The sequence below is a fragment of the Orycteropus afer genome, unplaced genomic scaffold (genome assembly GCF_000298275.1).
Source record: "Orycteropus afer afer isolate SDZICR_OR568_19922 unplaced genomic scaffold, OryAfe1.0 scaffold00037, whole genome shotgun sequence".
NCBI lineage: Eukaryota > Metazoa > Chordata > Mammalia > Tubulidentata > Orycteropodidae > Orycteropus > Orycteropus afer.
Window position 1 is genome coordinate 6,546,247 of NW_006921624.1, and position 16,241 is coordinate 6,562,487.

General features: G+C 40.4%; 1 protein-coding gene across 1 annotated transcript in view; it reads left to right on the top strand.

Annotated features, from left to right (window-relative positions):
- The window catches only part of BRINP1 (BMP/retinoic acid inducible neural specific 1), a 175,863-nt gene that overhangs the window by 82,423 nt on the left and 77,199 nt on the right, over nt 1-16,241 (top strand). Inside the window, exons 2-4 of the mRNA XM_007936670.2 lie at nt 3,447-3,637; nt 9,520-9,689; nt 12,679-12,784. Of these exons, the coding sequence (XP_007934861.1) occupies nt 3,447-3,637; nt 9,520-9,689; nt 12,679-12,784 (467 nt within the window). The remainder of the gene's footprint in view (nt 1-3,446; nt 3,638-9,519; nt 9,690-12,678; nt 12,785-16,241) is intronic.

The window sequence follows — 16,241 nt, forward strand, 5'->3', positions numbered from 1 at the left end:
CACACACACACATATATCTATACATATATTATGACCACCATACATCCGTTTATCTAAATCCCATGCAAACTTTGGAATGACTGTTCCAGATGTGACCTTCTCTGAGAAGAAGTCCATGTTTCTGTTTCTGGTTGCTGTATTCCCTGCTTTTAAAAGAACAATAAAATGGAAATATTTTGTCTTTCCTGCCAGACTGAGCTTCTTAAGGGACAAAGACTGTGATGTGTCCATCCCTTTGCTATAGGCACTTAGTAGGTGCCCTGCAAGGGTTCCCTGAGTGCTGTTGATTGCGTTAAGTACTCTCTATGTCAAGTAAGTTGACTTAGAATTTGAACTATGTTATGAATTATGGATAGAAACACCTTGAGCAGACATAGACCACAGCTCTGAGGCTTAGAAATATATTCCAGGTTTAAAGCATATTTTTTAGATCCAGTTTCCTCCACATCAGGGGTCAGACTGCACCACTGAATTACTGGGCATATTTCTGCCTGATTCCCACCCCGTTCTGTTTCTTCTTGCCCCGTGCCCCTTCCTTCATTCATCTCTCTCATCTCGTGGCAGGAGAGAGAGACCTTTTAATTAAACTCTGGTTCTCATCATTTATCTAAACTGACCTTACGAACCTCTTGGCTAGTCTGTTTTTTTCAAGAGAATGAGACCATGTGGCTCAGGCAGGCTAGGAGCTGGTTGTTCCTGAGAGAGCTGCATCTTTCAGCGGAATGGTGATATTATTAAAGCAAGAACAATCTGAACCAACAGCCTTTAAATTTCTGCTTATACTCAGTTTACGTGTTCCTTCTTTTATATTTCTGAGCCTTTAATGATTTACATGTCTGAAAGCTTGCAAAGGAATCTTCCCATTGAGTTAGTGCCTTTCAGTTGCCAAAGGTATTTTCACACTTTATGGTTCACATGATATCACATGCAAACAACATTTTGCTGTAGATAATTCAAAAATGGTTGCAGCAATACATTGACAGGGGACTCCTAGAAATTCAACCAGAATTCAGAAAAGGGTGTAGAATGAGGGATATCATTGCTGATGTCAGATGGATCTTGACTGAAAGCAAAGAATACCAGGAAGATGTTTACCTGCGTTTTATTGACTATGCAAAACTGTTTGATTGTGTGGATCATAACAAATTATGAATAATATCCTGAAGAATGGTAATTCCAGAACACTTAATTGTGTTCATGAGGAACCTGTACATAGACCAAGAGGCAGTCATTTGAACAGAATCAGAGGATACTGCATGGTTTAAAATCAGGAAAGGTATGTGTCATGGTTGTATCCTTTCACCATACTTATTCAGTATTTGTGCTGTATGAATAATCTGTGAAATTGGACTATATGAAGAAGAACATGGCATCAGGATTGGAGGAGTCTCATTAACAACCTGCAATATGCAGATGGCAAAAATTGCTTGCTGGAAGCCAAGTGGCAAAGTTGAAGCACTTCCTGATGAAGATCAAAGAGTACAGTATGGATTACACTTCAACATAAAGAAAACAAAATTCCTCACAACAGGGTCAAAAGCAACATTTTGATAAATGGAGAAAGACAGAAGTTGTCAAGGATTTAATTTTACTGGGATCCACAATAACTACTCATGGAAACAGAAGTCAAGAAATTATATGATATATTGTATTAGACAGGAGATCTGGTAGCATAGTGCCTAAGGCACTTGACTGCTAACCAGAAGGCTGGCAGTTCAAACCCACCAGCCACTCCTCGGAAGGAAGAAGGGGCAATCTACTTCTGCAGTGATACTGCCTCGGAAACCCAAGTAGGGGTCGCTGTGAGTCGGGTCTGACTCCATGGCACATAACAACAACATAACAACATTGTATTGGGCAAATCTGCTGCAAAAGACCTCTTTAAAGTGTTTAAGAGCAAATGTATCACTTTGAAGGTGTGCCTGACCCAAACCACGGTATTTTCAGTCACCTCATGTGCATGTGAATGCTTGACAATGAATGAATAAGGAAAACCACAGAATAATCGATGTGTTTGAATTATGGTGTTGGCAAAGAATATTAAATGGACTATGGACTGCTGGAAGAATGAACAAATCTATCTTGGATGAAGTACAGCTGGGATGCTCCTTAGAGGTGAGAATGGCCAGGTTTCATCTCTCCTACTTTGGCCATGTTGTCAGACGGGACCAGTCCCAGGAGAAGTAAAGTTTATGCTGGGTAAAATAGAGGGTCAGCCAAAAAGGGGAAGACCTTCAATGAGATGGGTTGACACAGTGACTGCAAGAATGGGTTGAAGCATATCAACAGTTGTCAGGATGGTGCAGGACCAAGCGTGTTTCGTTCTGTTGTATGTAGTGTACCTATGAGTCCAAACCGACTTAATGGCACATGCAACAATGTGGTTCATGTTATACCTGTAACAACACTAGGAAAGAGATAATATTAGTTGACTTATATATGTATGAGTAAATAAACATTCAGAGAGGTGATGTGCTTTGCCCAAGATCGCACTGCATGGTTGGCAAGAGGCAGAGTGAGATTTTGAGTTGGACTCCAAGTTCAGAGTTATTCAGTCTTGATCTACTCATTAATGATGGAAAAAATGGAAATGCTCCCATATGGTCTTCAGAGCATAACTTAGTTTCTTCCAAATAGTACATACTCAATGAATGCATGTTAACATTTTGAATTATACTGAACTCTGGGCTATATTTTCAATTTTGGAATTATTTTAGATCAGTTTTTAAATCAATTTGTGCTTTACATCTTCTCTATTATTACGTACTTCACCCCACCCTCAGCTCCCTTGCTTTTTTCTGGCATTCATTTATTTATTTATACAGCTAATACTCTTATGAATCCTACCATTTAACAAGTTCTGAGATGTTTTACAGGGAAAACAAAACAAAACAAAACAACAAAATATTCCATCTCTGTGGTATCGTTCATAGTCTCATGAGAAAAGGACATGAAACTAGAATGCAATGATAATAGAAATCTGGGTCTTGTGATAGCTAAAAGAAAATGATAATAATACCCTGTCAGAGGGATAGGGTGACAGGTGAGGAAGTGGATATGAAATTCTAAAGAACGCTAAAATGCCATGAATTTCATTGTCATCATCATTATCATTTTATTATTATTATTGGTTTTCTTTTCCCCTTTTCTCTTCACTCATAAATTAGTAAATGTCACTTTTGATGCCCTGCTGGCAACCTGATGGCAGGAACCATATCTGTCTGGTTCACCACAGTGTTTCCATTGATGAGAACAGTGCTCAGTAAATATTTTTGGCTGAAGAGGATTGAAAGTGCCTCATCAAACTATCACCTGACAAATATAAAAATAATTGTAGTCACTCTCCTACATAAGGGGGGATGGCTGGGGGTGGTGGTGACTGGGTAGACTTTGTTTTGGAGGCAGAGGTGGTAAGTTGAGGTGTCTCACTCATCTCTTCTACCCAGGGAGTTTGCCCGTTGGAAGGTGAGGAACACAGCCATCGAGAGGAGAGATCTGGTCCGCCATCCAGTGCCCCTCATGCCGGAGTTTCAAAGGAGCATCCGCTTGCTTGGCAGGAGACCCACCACACAGCAGTTCATCGATACCATCATCAAAAAGTACGGCACCCATCTCCTCATCTCTGCCACCTTGGGAGGTAGGTCAGCAGCCACTGGGCTAGCCACTGGCCCTATCACGACTTTGGGTTTAGGAAGGAAGGGAGCAGGGCATGCTCTGAGATCAAAGTCTTCTGAACCTCTCTGACATTGTATATCACCAAAAAACTTATATTGTCAGATAAGCCAAATTGATTTGGTTTTTGATGTCATATAGAAGCAATTGATTCAGTTCTACAGGGAAGCCTAACTTGAGAGTTTCCTGTTTTGTGGAAATATGGTTTAGCCTTGGAATTAGCTCAGTTCATTGGTACTGCTTAATCTGATAAATGTCTTAGATCCTTTGGAATGTGGACTAATCATTGGAAATGCTTAATCTGATCATTGTCTTAATTCCTTTGGAATATATTCTAACCCGAGGAAATAATTCAGTTTTAGGTGTGATGTAGGGAATTTGTTCTATTTATTTAAGCCTACTTTAAGTTCTGATAATTTGAGGTTCTCATTTTACAAATGGGGTATCATTTGTATCTCTTATGGGCTTTGAAGTAGGTTAATAGGAAAGTAGAATAATTGCTCTACTCTGATCATTCTTACCCATTCCTCCCCACTACATCCAATAAATCTTTGAGAGACTGAGAACAAAAAGAGAGGATAAAGGGAAGAAAAAATGCAAAGAAAATGGAAAATGGTGGAGACTAGTTCATTTAGATAAAAGGAACTCTGGTGGCTCAGTGGTTAAAGCATTCAGTTACTAACCAAAAGGTTGGTTGCTCAAACCCACCAGCTGCTCCATAAGAGAAAGATGAGGCAGTCTGCTTCCATAAAGATTTATACTCTTGAAAACCTTATGGGGCAGTTCTACTCTGTTCTATAGGGTTGCTGTGAGTTGGAATCAACTCATCACTGGCAATGGGTTTGGTTTTGGTTTTAGTGCATTTAGGTACTTATGGGTCTTGCCTGCTTGCACCATTTGATATCATGAGCTAGAATCCCTTGGACATCAGTTTTCTTCCATATTGACTGGACTCATTGAGCTTTAGGAAGCTCCTTTGATGGTGGACTGCCATGCCACCTGCTTAGAGAGCTGCAGAATTGCATTCAGCTATGGTGGGTATTAGGAGCTCTGGTAGCATAGTGCCTAGGGTACTTGACTGCTAACCGAAAGGCTGGCAGTTCAAACCCACCAGCAACTCCTCGGAAGGAAGATGGGGCAATCAATTTCTGTAGTGATACTACCTCAGAAACCCAAGGAAGGGTCGCTGTGAGTCAGGTCCGACTGGACGGCACATAACAACAACAACCACATGGTAGGTATTACCTATCACAGCTAAATAATAATTGATGTAAAAATGGAAGCAGGCTTGAGTGAGGTGTAATATACCAGTGTGTCTTCAGAGGAGGGGCTGTGCACTGGGCTGGAGAGTCAGGACAGACTTCCTAGAGGGAGTGGCAGTTTAGCTTGTTAGGAGCTGGCTAGGTAGGAAGATGGCAGAGATTTCTAGGCTGAGCATGTAGTATACCAGATTAGTAATTTGTTAATGTATGGGTTTTTGTGGGCAACATGGATGGAAAAAATGGTTGGGCAAATTCATTTATTCTTACAGTGATATTGTTGTTGTTATGTGCCGTCGAGTCAAACAGTGATATTGGCCCCTGCTTATTGCATACTTGCCACATAGTAGGCATTTTACTTTTACTGTAGTCCTCAAAAACTGCAAGTTAAATCATTTTGTATCCATTTTATAGACGAGGAAGCTGAGACTTCGAAGAGGCAAAATAGGTTGTTCAAGGTTTAGCTAGCTAGTAAGTGACAAAGCTAAGCTTGGCAAGTAGGATTTTCTATCTACAAAACTTGTGTTATATTTTTACCCAACATCATCATCTATTTATCCATCCTGCTCACCTCCAATCCATGCATTCCAAAGATTAGCCATGTGTGAGCAGCCAAAGATCAGTATGTGTTTGTTGTCTGTTGCTAGCCAGATATTTAATTAAAAAGGACTTTGAAAGTTGAATCATGTGGTGTAAGTTCTAGTTTGTCATAAAGTGAGAATGAATTAACTTCTTCAAGGAGTGCCACATTAACCTGGGCCCTTTCCTTTGAACTTCTCCCACTTCCCATTTCACTTGAGGGGGCCATTACAACAAATTCATTTCCTCCACTAAAAGTTGTATTCTATGCAAGTCCCCAGAAACCCCAAATAACAAGGTTCTTTCTTTTGCAGTGAAATATATTTTTAATTTCTCTAAGGCGAGGTGCTGAATTATTCACAGAGCCTTGTTCCTCTCCCGTTTTCACAGCACAACATTTTAAAATATGCAGAGCTTTGGATTGTGATCGGGTGTTGGACATGAAGTCCTAAATATTCACTCAGCCATAAACATGGTGGAGTGGAGGGAGGGAAGGAGAAGAGGCTAACTGTTGATTTGAACACTTACTGCTAGAATTTGTGAGGTCTTTTTACATCATCATTTCATCATCCAGTCATGAAAAAAAAAAAAAATCTTAAGAGCCTCGTCATAACACTCCAAGAGAAGGGAAGTGGTAAGTTGAAGCAAATAAACAGGGAGGCTCTGAGGTTTGATGGCCTGGGTTCAAATCCTGCCACTTGCTGCTCATTCAGCTTTGTGTCACTTCAGCAAGCTACTGAACCCTTTTAGCCTCGGTTTTTCTTTTTACAAATAGCTGTAATAATATTACTTCCTTCCTGGCTTCTGTGAGGATTAATAAAATGATAAATTAAAAGTACACTGTCTGGATTCTAATAAAGTGTTGTTGCTGTCATTCTTCTTTTTATTACCATTATTATTCAGTGAGGCTAAGGAACCCAGAGGAGAGCTGATGGTGCTGTAGTTAAGACATTGGGTTGCTAGCCAAAAAGTTGGAGGTTTGGGCCAACCAGTAGCTCTGAGGGAGAAAGATGAGGCAGTCTGCTTCCATAAAGATTTACAGCCTTGGAAACCCTATGGTGGTGGCTGTGAGTCAGAATTGACTAGATAGCAGTGAGGTGATTTTTTTTTTTTTTTTTTAAGGACCTCAGAGATTTAGAATTGAAACCCATTCCTGCCACTTACTAGGTGGGTGAGAGACAGAAATTCACCTTCCTGTCTATATATCAGTTTTCTCATCTCTACAAAACAAACTCACTGCCTTTGAGTTGATTTGATTCATAGTGACCCCTCCTTGGGTTTCCGAGGAGATATCTTTACAGAAGTAGATTGCCCTGTCTTCCTCCCGAAGAATGGCTGATGGGAATGAACCCCCAGGCTTCTGGTTAGTGGAAAATGCAGACAACCTTACTTTAATTTTTCTTAAGAAGAACTCTGTATTCTTTTGGAAGAAATCCTTTGATAAGTTGTTTGAGGTGTCAGGTGTGTCCCAAGGACATACTCAAAACAACAAAAGATGATCCTTAAACTGCCACATATGAACTTGTGAATGAATTTGTTTGGCTCTTAAAGAAGAGGGAAGTGGAAGGAGAAGGAATGAGAAAGAGGAAGTGCAGTCCAGGGGAAGGCTGACAGCTGAGATCCATGGGATCCTAAGTTTGTGAAATCTATTAAGCTCGTAAAATCGTTGGTATGAGCAGTTTTCTTATAGAAAGTGATTAGGAGGAAAAATCTGGATATAGAATAACACATAGGGATACAGAGATAGTGATTTCCCTTAATTACTTTGAAGACCATATTTTATGCCAAAGAAAGTATTGGAGGTCATGTGTCTGTGTGATATGTATGATTAAGCTTATATGTATACATGAATCTTCATGCTTATAATGCATAGACAGATGTGCAGAAGTGCCTGCCCATGGTTGGAAGCAAGTTAGTCAATACACAAGCCTATATATACACACATGGAACTCATACATATGGATACAATGTATACATATATGTGTATATGTGAGCTTAAGTATGTAAGTTTGTATATATATTGCATAAATATCTTTGTGTGCATGAAGGTTCAGGTTTGTGTGTGTGTGTGTGTGTGTGTGTGTTTGTATGTATTCATTATGCTCCACCATGCATTTTGGGAAATTTCCCCTGGACTAAGAAAAAGGCTGAGAATAAAATCATGGTGGCTTAAAAGAACAAGGAACATCCCAGAGGCCTTAAACTCTAGGCATCCCCACCCCCCATCCAGCAGCAACATCATCTCTTGTTTCCAAAAGTCAAACAACCTGCTCCCACCCCATTCCTCATCTCCTATATGTCTGAGTTCTGCATTTTTTTCCCTCTGATTGAAGGTGCTGTAGAGAGTGAGGCAGTGTACCCTGGAGGACAGACAGACTGAGGAAAGACCTATGCAGGGTGAAGAGGCAATTTGCAGGAATGCCCAAATGGGAAAGCAGCTCTAAATAGAACATTCTCTTAATAAACAAGAAATTAAGTCTTAATAATGCAGCAAGAAGCCCATTAACCCCTCTTGATCTAAGGTTTGCTTCTGCCAGTTCTTAGTCCAGAGGGAAGTGGACTTGCTTCACCTTTCTTTTCACAGACCCCTTAGAGAGCCTGAGACGACACTTGGAATATTTATTTCCTCTGCCTTGTGCCGCTAGCTTCTAACATATTCACTTACTTAATCATTTACCTAACCACCCATCCATCTATCCATCAATTTATCCATAAAATCATAACTGCTCTTCATCAGATCCTAGGACAACCATTGGGAGCATTACAAAGATGAGTCAGATGGTCCCCGCAGCCCACCATCCACCCACACCACAGCAACTCAAAGTCTAATTGGATAGCAGGCATTTTCACTACAAATCTTTTTAAGTTGATATGGAGCTCACAGGGAAGAAGATTATGTCCTCTTGCATAAACAGCGAAAGCTTCATAAGAAAATCCAAATGTGAGTGTCTTACTCAGAACTCATCTCAAACCTAGGCATGGGGAAGCCAAAGTGAATTAGGATCTTTCCTGCTGGGAGATTCAGTTTAGTAGGAGGGACAAATCAATAAACCCTGTAGACTTGGATCAGCTCCATGTTTACTCATTCATCCAAGATCTCTCTATCATTTGCTAAGCACTTAATAGAAGCCCATATTGTGGTAGGCGCTGGCAATGAAATGATGAAAGACTGTTTTATACTCCCTGGCCTCACAGTGCTTCTGCTCTAGTGGAGACAGGCTATTAAACAAGCATTCACCAGGCAATGTGGTAAGTGATATAATGGAGAATTAAGGAGACTGTGAGAGTGCATAGGAAGAGTTAACCCCAGTTTAGGTGAGAAGTGAGGGATTCAGGGAATGCTTCCCAGAGTAGGTGATGTATTAGGTGAGACTTGAAGGAGGTGGAGAGGTGATCAACGAGAAAGGCAGAAGATCAAATGTTAGCTAGGAGAAAAGCAGAAGAGGAGAGAAACAGGGCAGCCTTGTGCAGGGGGAGTGGTAAGACTTGCCGCTCCAGAGAGAGGCAGAGTCACCAGGGCCTTGTGGTCCACTTTACTGACAGAGATGCAGGCATCCTTCTTCTGGGTTGCAGTTTCTCTCTGTGCATCCTTCCATTTTGGCTATTCAACCTGGTGTTTGAAATGCTCTTTATATCTCTGTATCCCCAGACTACTACCATTGTCCAATAGAAATATGAGGCATGTCTGAAGTGTGAGTTACATGGAGTCGTTACACATATCACCGTGAGTTAGTATCCACCTGCCTATGAGTCGGAAATGACTCGATGGCAGTGAGTTTGTTTTTTGTTTTTTGACAGCCCCCAACAACAACAAAAACATTTATTATAGTAAAACGAAAACAAGGGGACTGTTTCTGTTTAATTGTGCCCTTGATTTTCAGAGGCAGAAAGAAATCTGGGCAAAATTAATAAGAGATTTGAAGCTCTTGTCAGCTTCCAGACCCTGGAGCCCTGTCCTCGTATCTCAAAGCTTGACAGGCTGCTTGAGCTTTGTTCCTTTCTCGTGCAGGGGAGGAGGCCTTGACCATGTACATGGACAAAAGTCGCCTCGACAGGAAGTCAGGGAATGCTACTCAAAGCGTTGAAGCTCTGCATCAGCTTGCGTCATCCTACTTTGTTGACCGTGATGGCACCATGAGGAGGCTCCATGAGATCCAGATATCAACTGGAGCAATCAAGGTATGACTTGAAATTGGATTTGAGAAGGAGGTTTTCCAGACAGTAGTAATACAAAGCAGATGCTCTGAGAAGGTATGGTCAGACACGATTTCTGGTTTCACACTTGTGTAACTCACACCCACCTTGATTGATGTTTCCAGGTGCTCTCGTATAGCACAGGCTTTATCACTGGGGTGACCATGTGTACTGATTTACTGGGACAGGCCTGGCTTTGGTTTTGGCATAATTATTAATAGTTTTCTCATTTATACATAAATTTCTCCTGTATGGCCAATTATCAGCCCTTTCTTCATGAAGAAACTGAGACTACAAATAAGTAAATTGCTTTCTCAAGGTCACAGAGCTAGCAAGAGATGGATTTCTGGCATAAACTTGGCCTCTGACTCCTAGGACTATAATTTTTTAAATACGTTTAAATAAAATGTATATTACATTGCCCTCCTCCATTTTACAAATGGGGAACCTAAGGCCCAGATACTAAAGCCTCTTATCCCAAGTAACACAGCTAGTGAGTAGCTTAACATTCAACTCTCTGTCCCAGAGGTCAGTGCACTTTTTCTGTAAAGGCCAGATATATTAAGCTTTACTGGTCTCTCTTGCCCTGATTCAACTCTGCTGTTTTAGTACTAATGAAGCAAAAGACAATAGGTAAATACATGGCCATGGCTGTGTTCCAGTAAAACTATTTACAAAAGCAGGTGGCCTATAGTTTGCTGACCCATGCTCTTCTAGACCAATGGTGTCCAATTGAAGGTTCTACAATGATAGGAATGTTCTTTATCTGTGCTGGCCAAGGCAGTAGCCACTAACCATAAAGTACTCATTGAGAACTTGAAATGTAGCTACTTAGGAACTAAACTAAACTAAACTTAGGAACTAAAGTAAAATGTAAAATTAAATTTACATAGTCCCATATGGCTAGTGACCCTATTGGATAGAACAATTCAAGTTCCAATTCAGTGACATAGAGCACAAAAAATTAAGGAGAGTGGGGGAAGATTCCATTTTAAATACAATACATTCAGAAATTCTCTCTATAAGGAGAATGTGGGAGGACATTTTTTATATAAAGGATTAGTTCTGAGGGTTTCAATGCATATTTTTGCCTCTCACATTTTCCTAAACCAAATAATGCCTGCATTTTACTTCTGAATCTTCACTGTAATTTCTCCTGAATAAAATGCAAGCCTAGACTTATTTGAAGACTTTCAAAGATAGCTTTAGGGAAAAGGGGAGAAAAGATTTAGGGAGACTCAAGCAGATGAGGCAAAAATTGACCAAGGATAGAGCAAAGGGTGGGAAGGAGAGAGTTACTGAGGAGGGAGGTAATAAGGAGAGAAATAAATCAGTTAGACAAACAAAGGGTCAGCTTATCCGAGAAGAATTGCCTATATTGGGGGGATTATGTTGTTAGGGACCTTGGCGCAGAGAGACAGTCTTTATGAAGCCATCAGACACAGAGTGCTGCAAAGGCCCAGTTTTCATTGTCACCAAATGGTCTCCCCCACCCTCCCCTGGATGGGATGCAGGATTGAGACACTGAAGCTCTGACGGAGATAATCCTCTTTTGTTCAGCCTGGGAGTGCAGCCCACCTCCTCAACAGGAAAGGCTCAGAGAAATGGCGCACAGGCAACTCAAGAAACCTTTTTTAGGGTAGCACTGCCTTCCACACCCAATTGGTGACTTGGGTTTTTCTTGCCATTTCTCGTCACTACCTCAGGACTCAGCTGGCTAGAATGGGTTTCCCTTCCAGCTGCACTTGAGGCCAGGAGCCAGCCCAGGTGAGGGCGTTTTGCTCATAGTTTTCTTATCCTGGGTGTCTGTCTGCAATAAAATGAAATGGTAGTTTTGACTCTAAGTAATAACTATGTTATTGTTGTCTTAAAAATAGTAAATTTTGTGTAAAACACAAAAGAAAAACTTTATTATCCTTCATTTATTAACTGTTTCCTAAGTGCTAAAACTCTTTGAAATCATGGTCTCCTTGCCCAATGAGGTGGATAAGAGCATTACTGACATTTTATCGAGGGGGAATTTGAGGCTTAGAGAGGGAGAGTAACTGTTCCAGGTTTCCCAGCTGGAAAAGGACAGAACTGGCATCTGACAGTACATATGGCTGTTTTCCAAATCTTCATTTGCTATGAAAATGGAAGCTGTGTCTTTATCATTCAGTACAAACCTTAAAACAACCCTAGGAGTGAGTAGGTTAAATGATGAGGAGTGCTTCGGCTGAAGGGCTGAAGACACCTGGTACCATGCTAAACCATACTTTAGTTCAAGGTTATCCTGCTTAATAGCTGTTCATCTATTTGTCACCACCTCAAGTCTTCTAAGACAAAGTTTTGGAAAGACACTCCCCTCAGTTGGGGGTATTTTGTCCCGTGATAGCACTGATTGGGCATGCTGCTGAAAGTTCTTTTGGAAAACGAGGATAAGTTTATTTTTCTTGCCTAAAAATATCGTACTCTTTATTTGATTTATAAAGATGTTTTATCATTAGATGCCCTTCATTGGACATCTGCCATGTGCTGGGCAGTTGCATGCATCCTGTCTGGTCCTTGTAACAACATCCCTGGAAGGGATTTGCTGCCTTTAGTTTGCAGAAGCTTAGAGATGTTAAGTGACTTCCTTAGGTCCACTAAGGAAATGGCCCAGCCAGCATTTAAATCCCAACTTTTCAGATTCCAAAATCTGATATACTGTAGTGCTTCACTGTATTCATTGATGTGATACTTAGAGTGACTTTGAGTGAGCACCAGCAGTCAAACCCAGGCAGTCTGGCTCTAGTGTTTGTGCTTAACTACCCTACTATTCTGTCAACAAGGTGATGGTGACAGCCAAGCATGGGCCCAAACACTCAGGAAGTGCCCATTGATTCAGGCCAGAAGACCCAGTCTGTCAGCTTATCTCTGCCAAGGGCAGATTTTCTGGGTCTTTCTTAGACAAGGACACTTCCCTCACGCCTTTCCCATTTGATGTCTACTCCAGGTCACAGAGACACGCACTGGGCCTTTGGGCTGTAACAGCTATGACAATCTGGACTCTGTGAGTTCCGTCCTTCTGCAAAGCACGGAGAGCAAATTGCACCTTCAAGGTAGGAAGCAGGTGGGAACGGTGGGGCTAGACCAGGGAAGGCAAGGGAGGAGCACAGGTATGACCTGCGACAGCGGGGACTCAGGAGAGGACTGGGAGGAAGAATGAAGGAAATGAGAGAAGAACTAATGAAAACTATGAATATGGAAATTAAGACAGTTAAGAGATGATATATTTTTAAAATTTTTAACATATACAGTATGTTAAATTCATGGTTATTAATTATTTTTCCCACAGAAAGTATGGAAATGTGAGCTTTATCTGATTACTTTGATGAAAATGCCTAAACAGTGTTATTTATAGATGTTCCAGACCTAATGTATATTAAAGCTTCATGTAGCATCTGAATTATCTACATTATTTTTTTTTGATTTTCAATGTGTTCTGGCAGGTGTTATTTGAACCAAGAAATATAGGACATTTTATAGAATTTTCGGCTCTATATATTCCCTTTCACCCTTATCTGGACGTCATTTGTGGTCTTAAATGTGTGCATGCGTGTGTGTGCACATGTATGCACGCACATGTGCACACTTTTAACAGTCCCTGCAAACAGTTAAACACTTGACTACTAGCTTAGACTTGGAAGTTCAAATCCACCCAGAAATGCCTTGGAAGGCAGGCCTGGTGATGTGCTTCAGAAAGATTGCAGCCTTGACAACCCCATGGAGCAGTTCTACTCTGCACACGTAGGATCACCACGAGTCACAATCTACTTGGTGGCAATGAACTACAACACCCAGTGAACACAGTCAGCACTGTCTGGGTGTAGATAGATGGAAGTCCCTGGACACTGCCAAGGAGAATGCAACCATCATAAAGATTAATTTGTTGATATGTATTCAGTAAATACATATCTGATGTCTGTTACAAGTTGGGTCCCTGTTACATGTTCCATATGTATTCATGACCTTAAGAAAATATACTCTGTAAAATAATAATTTCACCTTTATTAATTCATCATAAAGAGAGGAGGTTGCAGAGGGAAAAGAAATGAATGTCTTTAAGTATAAGTAGAGCTGCTCATAAAGGCATTATTTATAACAGCAAAAAACTATGCAAAGATCTCAATTTTCCACATGAAGTCACTAAGTGAATTATGTTGCATCCTTACCACATAATCTTAGCAGGTACTGAAATATTATTTATAAAGAATCTGCAACAGTAAGTAAAAATGATTTGATGTAATGTTAATAGAAAAATGAAAGATTTCTGATTGGATATATGACATGATCCTAATGACATGACGATATATAAGCATGCCTTGAAGATGTTGTGGGTTCAGTTCCACACCACTTCAGTAAAGCAGATATCGCAATAAAATGAGTCACACTACTTTTTTGGTTTCCAAGTGCATATAAAAGTTATGTTTACACTATACTACAGTTAATTAAGTGTTCAATAGCATCATGAAAAGGTTTGAAATATTTTGAGAATTACCAAAATGTGACACAGAGACACAAAGTGAACATATGCTGTTGGTAAAATGATACCAGTAGACTTGCTCAAGGCAGGGCTGCCACAAAGCTTCAATTTGTAAAAAAACACAGTATCTGTGAAGTGCAATAAAGTGAAGCTCAGTAAAATGAGGGTATGCCTAGACATATAAAATAGTATCATGGGGAGATGTGCTAAAATGTTAAAAGAGGTTACATCTGGACAGTTAGGTTATGGATGGTATATTTTAGGCTTCTAGTTCCTTTTCTAACTTTTCTACAATGATCAGGTATTAACTTTATAGTCAGAAAAAAATGACATACTTTAACTTTGAGCAAACTAAAAATGTGACCTTCTAGAAAGGTATATGATAAAGGTGATTCTGAATATCAGTGGGAGGAAAGTTGGGCTGAGATTGGCAGGTAGAGCTAAGCAGAGCCTAATATGACTTTTATACTCTGGTTCCTTGGCAACTCTTTGATTCATGCTCCTGCTATAGAAGATGGTTGGAAAATGGTGCAGGGAGGGCTTATCATGTCACTTGAGAGCAATGAATGAAAATCCCTCAGGGAAATTCAGCCCAGAAAGTGTTTTAGTGTTGAAACAAAACACAACAAAGTAAAAACCACTAATAGGTGAAGAATAACCCCACCCCAATGGAATGCATGATAAGAAAAGATAAGAAAACCCAATCTGTCCAGGATTTTCAAATGCATTAGTGCATGTGATCCTTAAAGCAACCTTGTGACAGGAGAGCTGAGGTTCATTTTCATCCAGTCTGTATTTTTGACCACTCTGCTATTTCATGCTATTTATGTTGAGAATGGAGAGACTTGTGAGCTGTAACTGGAGTAAATGTTACTACCAAGGAAATTATTAAGATTGTAGGGACATTTCGAGACAGACTTGCCATAAAGATAATGAAGTTTAAGGTCCATGACTCCCTCATCTTCCAAGTGTCATTCTTTTCTTATTCCAGATAAATTATCACTTTCATATACAATTTTGAGTTCCTTTTACCAAAGAGGAACTATTGTATAAGCCTCACTCTTCCAAAACCCAGACCTATCATTGGTTACTTTAATAGAAATGTGGCATCCTTAAAAAAAAAAAAAAAAAGCATCATTTGATTAGATTTAGTGATTGAAGAAAGTGTTCATGTCCCTTTCAATACAAATTCTAGGATTTTATGAAGACAATAAATCATCAAACTTCTGTGAAGATAATAAATCATCAAACTCTTGTGAGACCAATTATGAGCCAAACCCAATGCTAGGCCCTGTGTATGTGAACACAAATCAGTTAAATTTAATTCAACAATACATTTTTAAAGAACCCATCTTGGCACAAGGATACAATGGTCACAAGACAGACTTGATTCCTGCTCCAAGGAAACATACACTCTATCAGAGAAAAACAAAACCAAACTCACGACCATTGAGTCAATTCTGACTCATAGTGATCCTAGAGGACAGATTAGAACTACCCCATAGAATTTCCAAGGCTGTATATCTTTATAGAACCAGACTGCCACATCTTTCTCCCATAGAGTAGCCAGAGGATTTGAACCACCAACCTTTCATTTAGCAGCTGCCAAAGGAGCAGGGAGGCCACATCTTCTGACTTCTTCTAACCACACAAGAGGAAGATGGAATCACCATCAATAGCCCAAGGCCTACTCCTGCAAGGCCAGTCATGCTGCATCCCTCCAGCCCTTGCACCAACCATTCCTCCCGCAACACCCACCACTTCTCTGCTAGGTTCCATAATTCACTGCAGTGGCCACACAGAACTCACAGATTATGGGGTTTATTAAGGAAGCACCAGGCTATAATTCACATTCAGGAACTATGCTCAGTCTCTCCCAGCAGTGCATGTCTCTTTCTCAGCAGCGCGTGTCTCTCGATGTCTCTTTCTCAGCAGTGCGTGTCTCTCAGGAGCACGTTTCTCTCAGCAACATATCTTCCTCAGCCAGCAGTCAGAGAGAGACTTCTTCTGCCTCTAGGAGGGCTCCTTTTGAG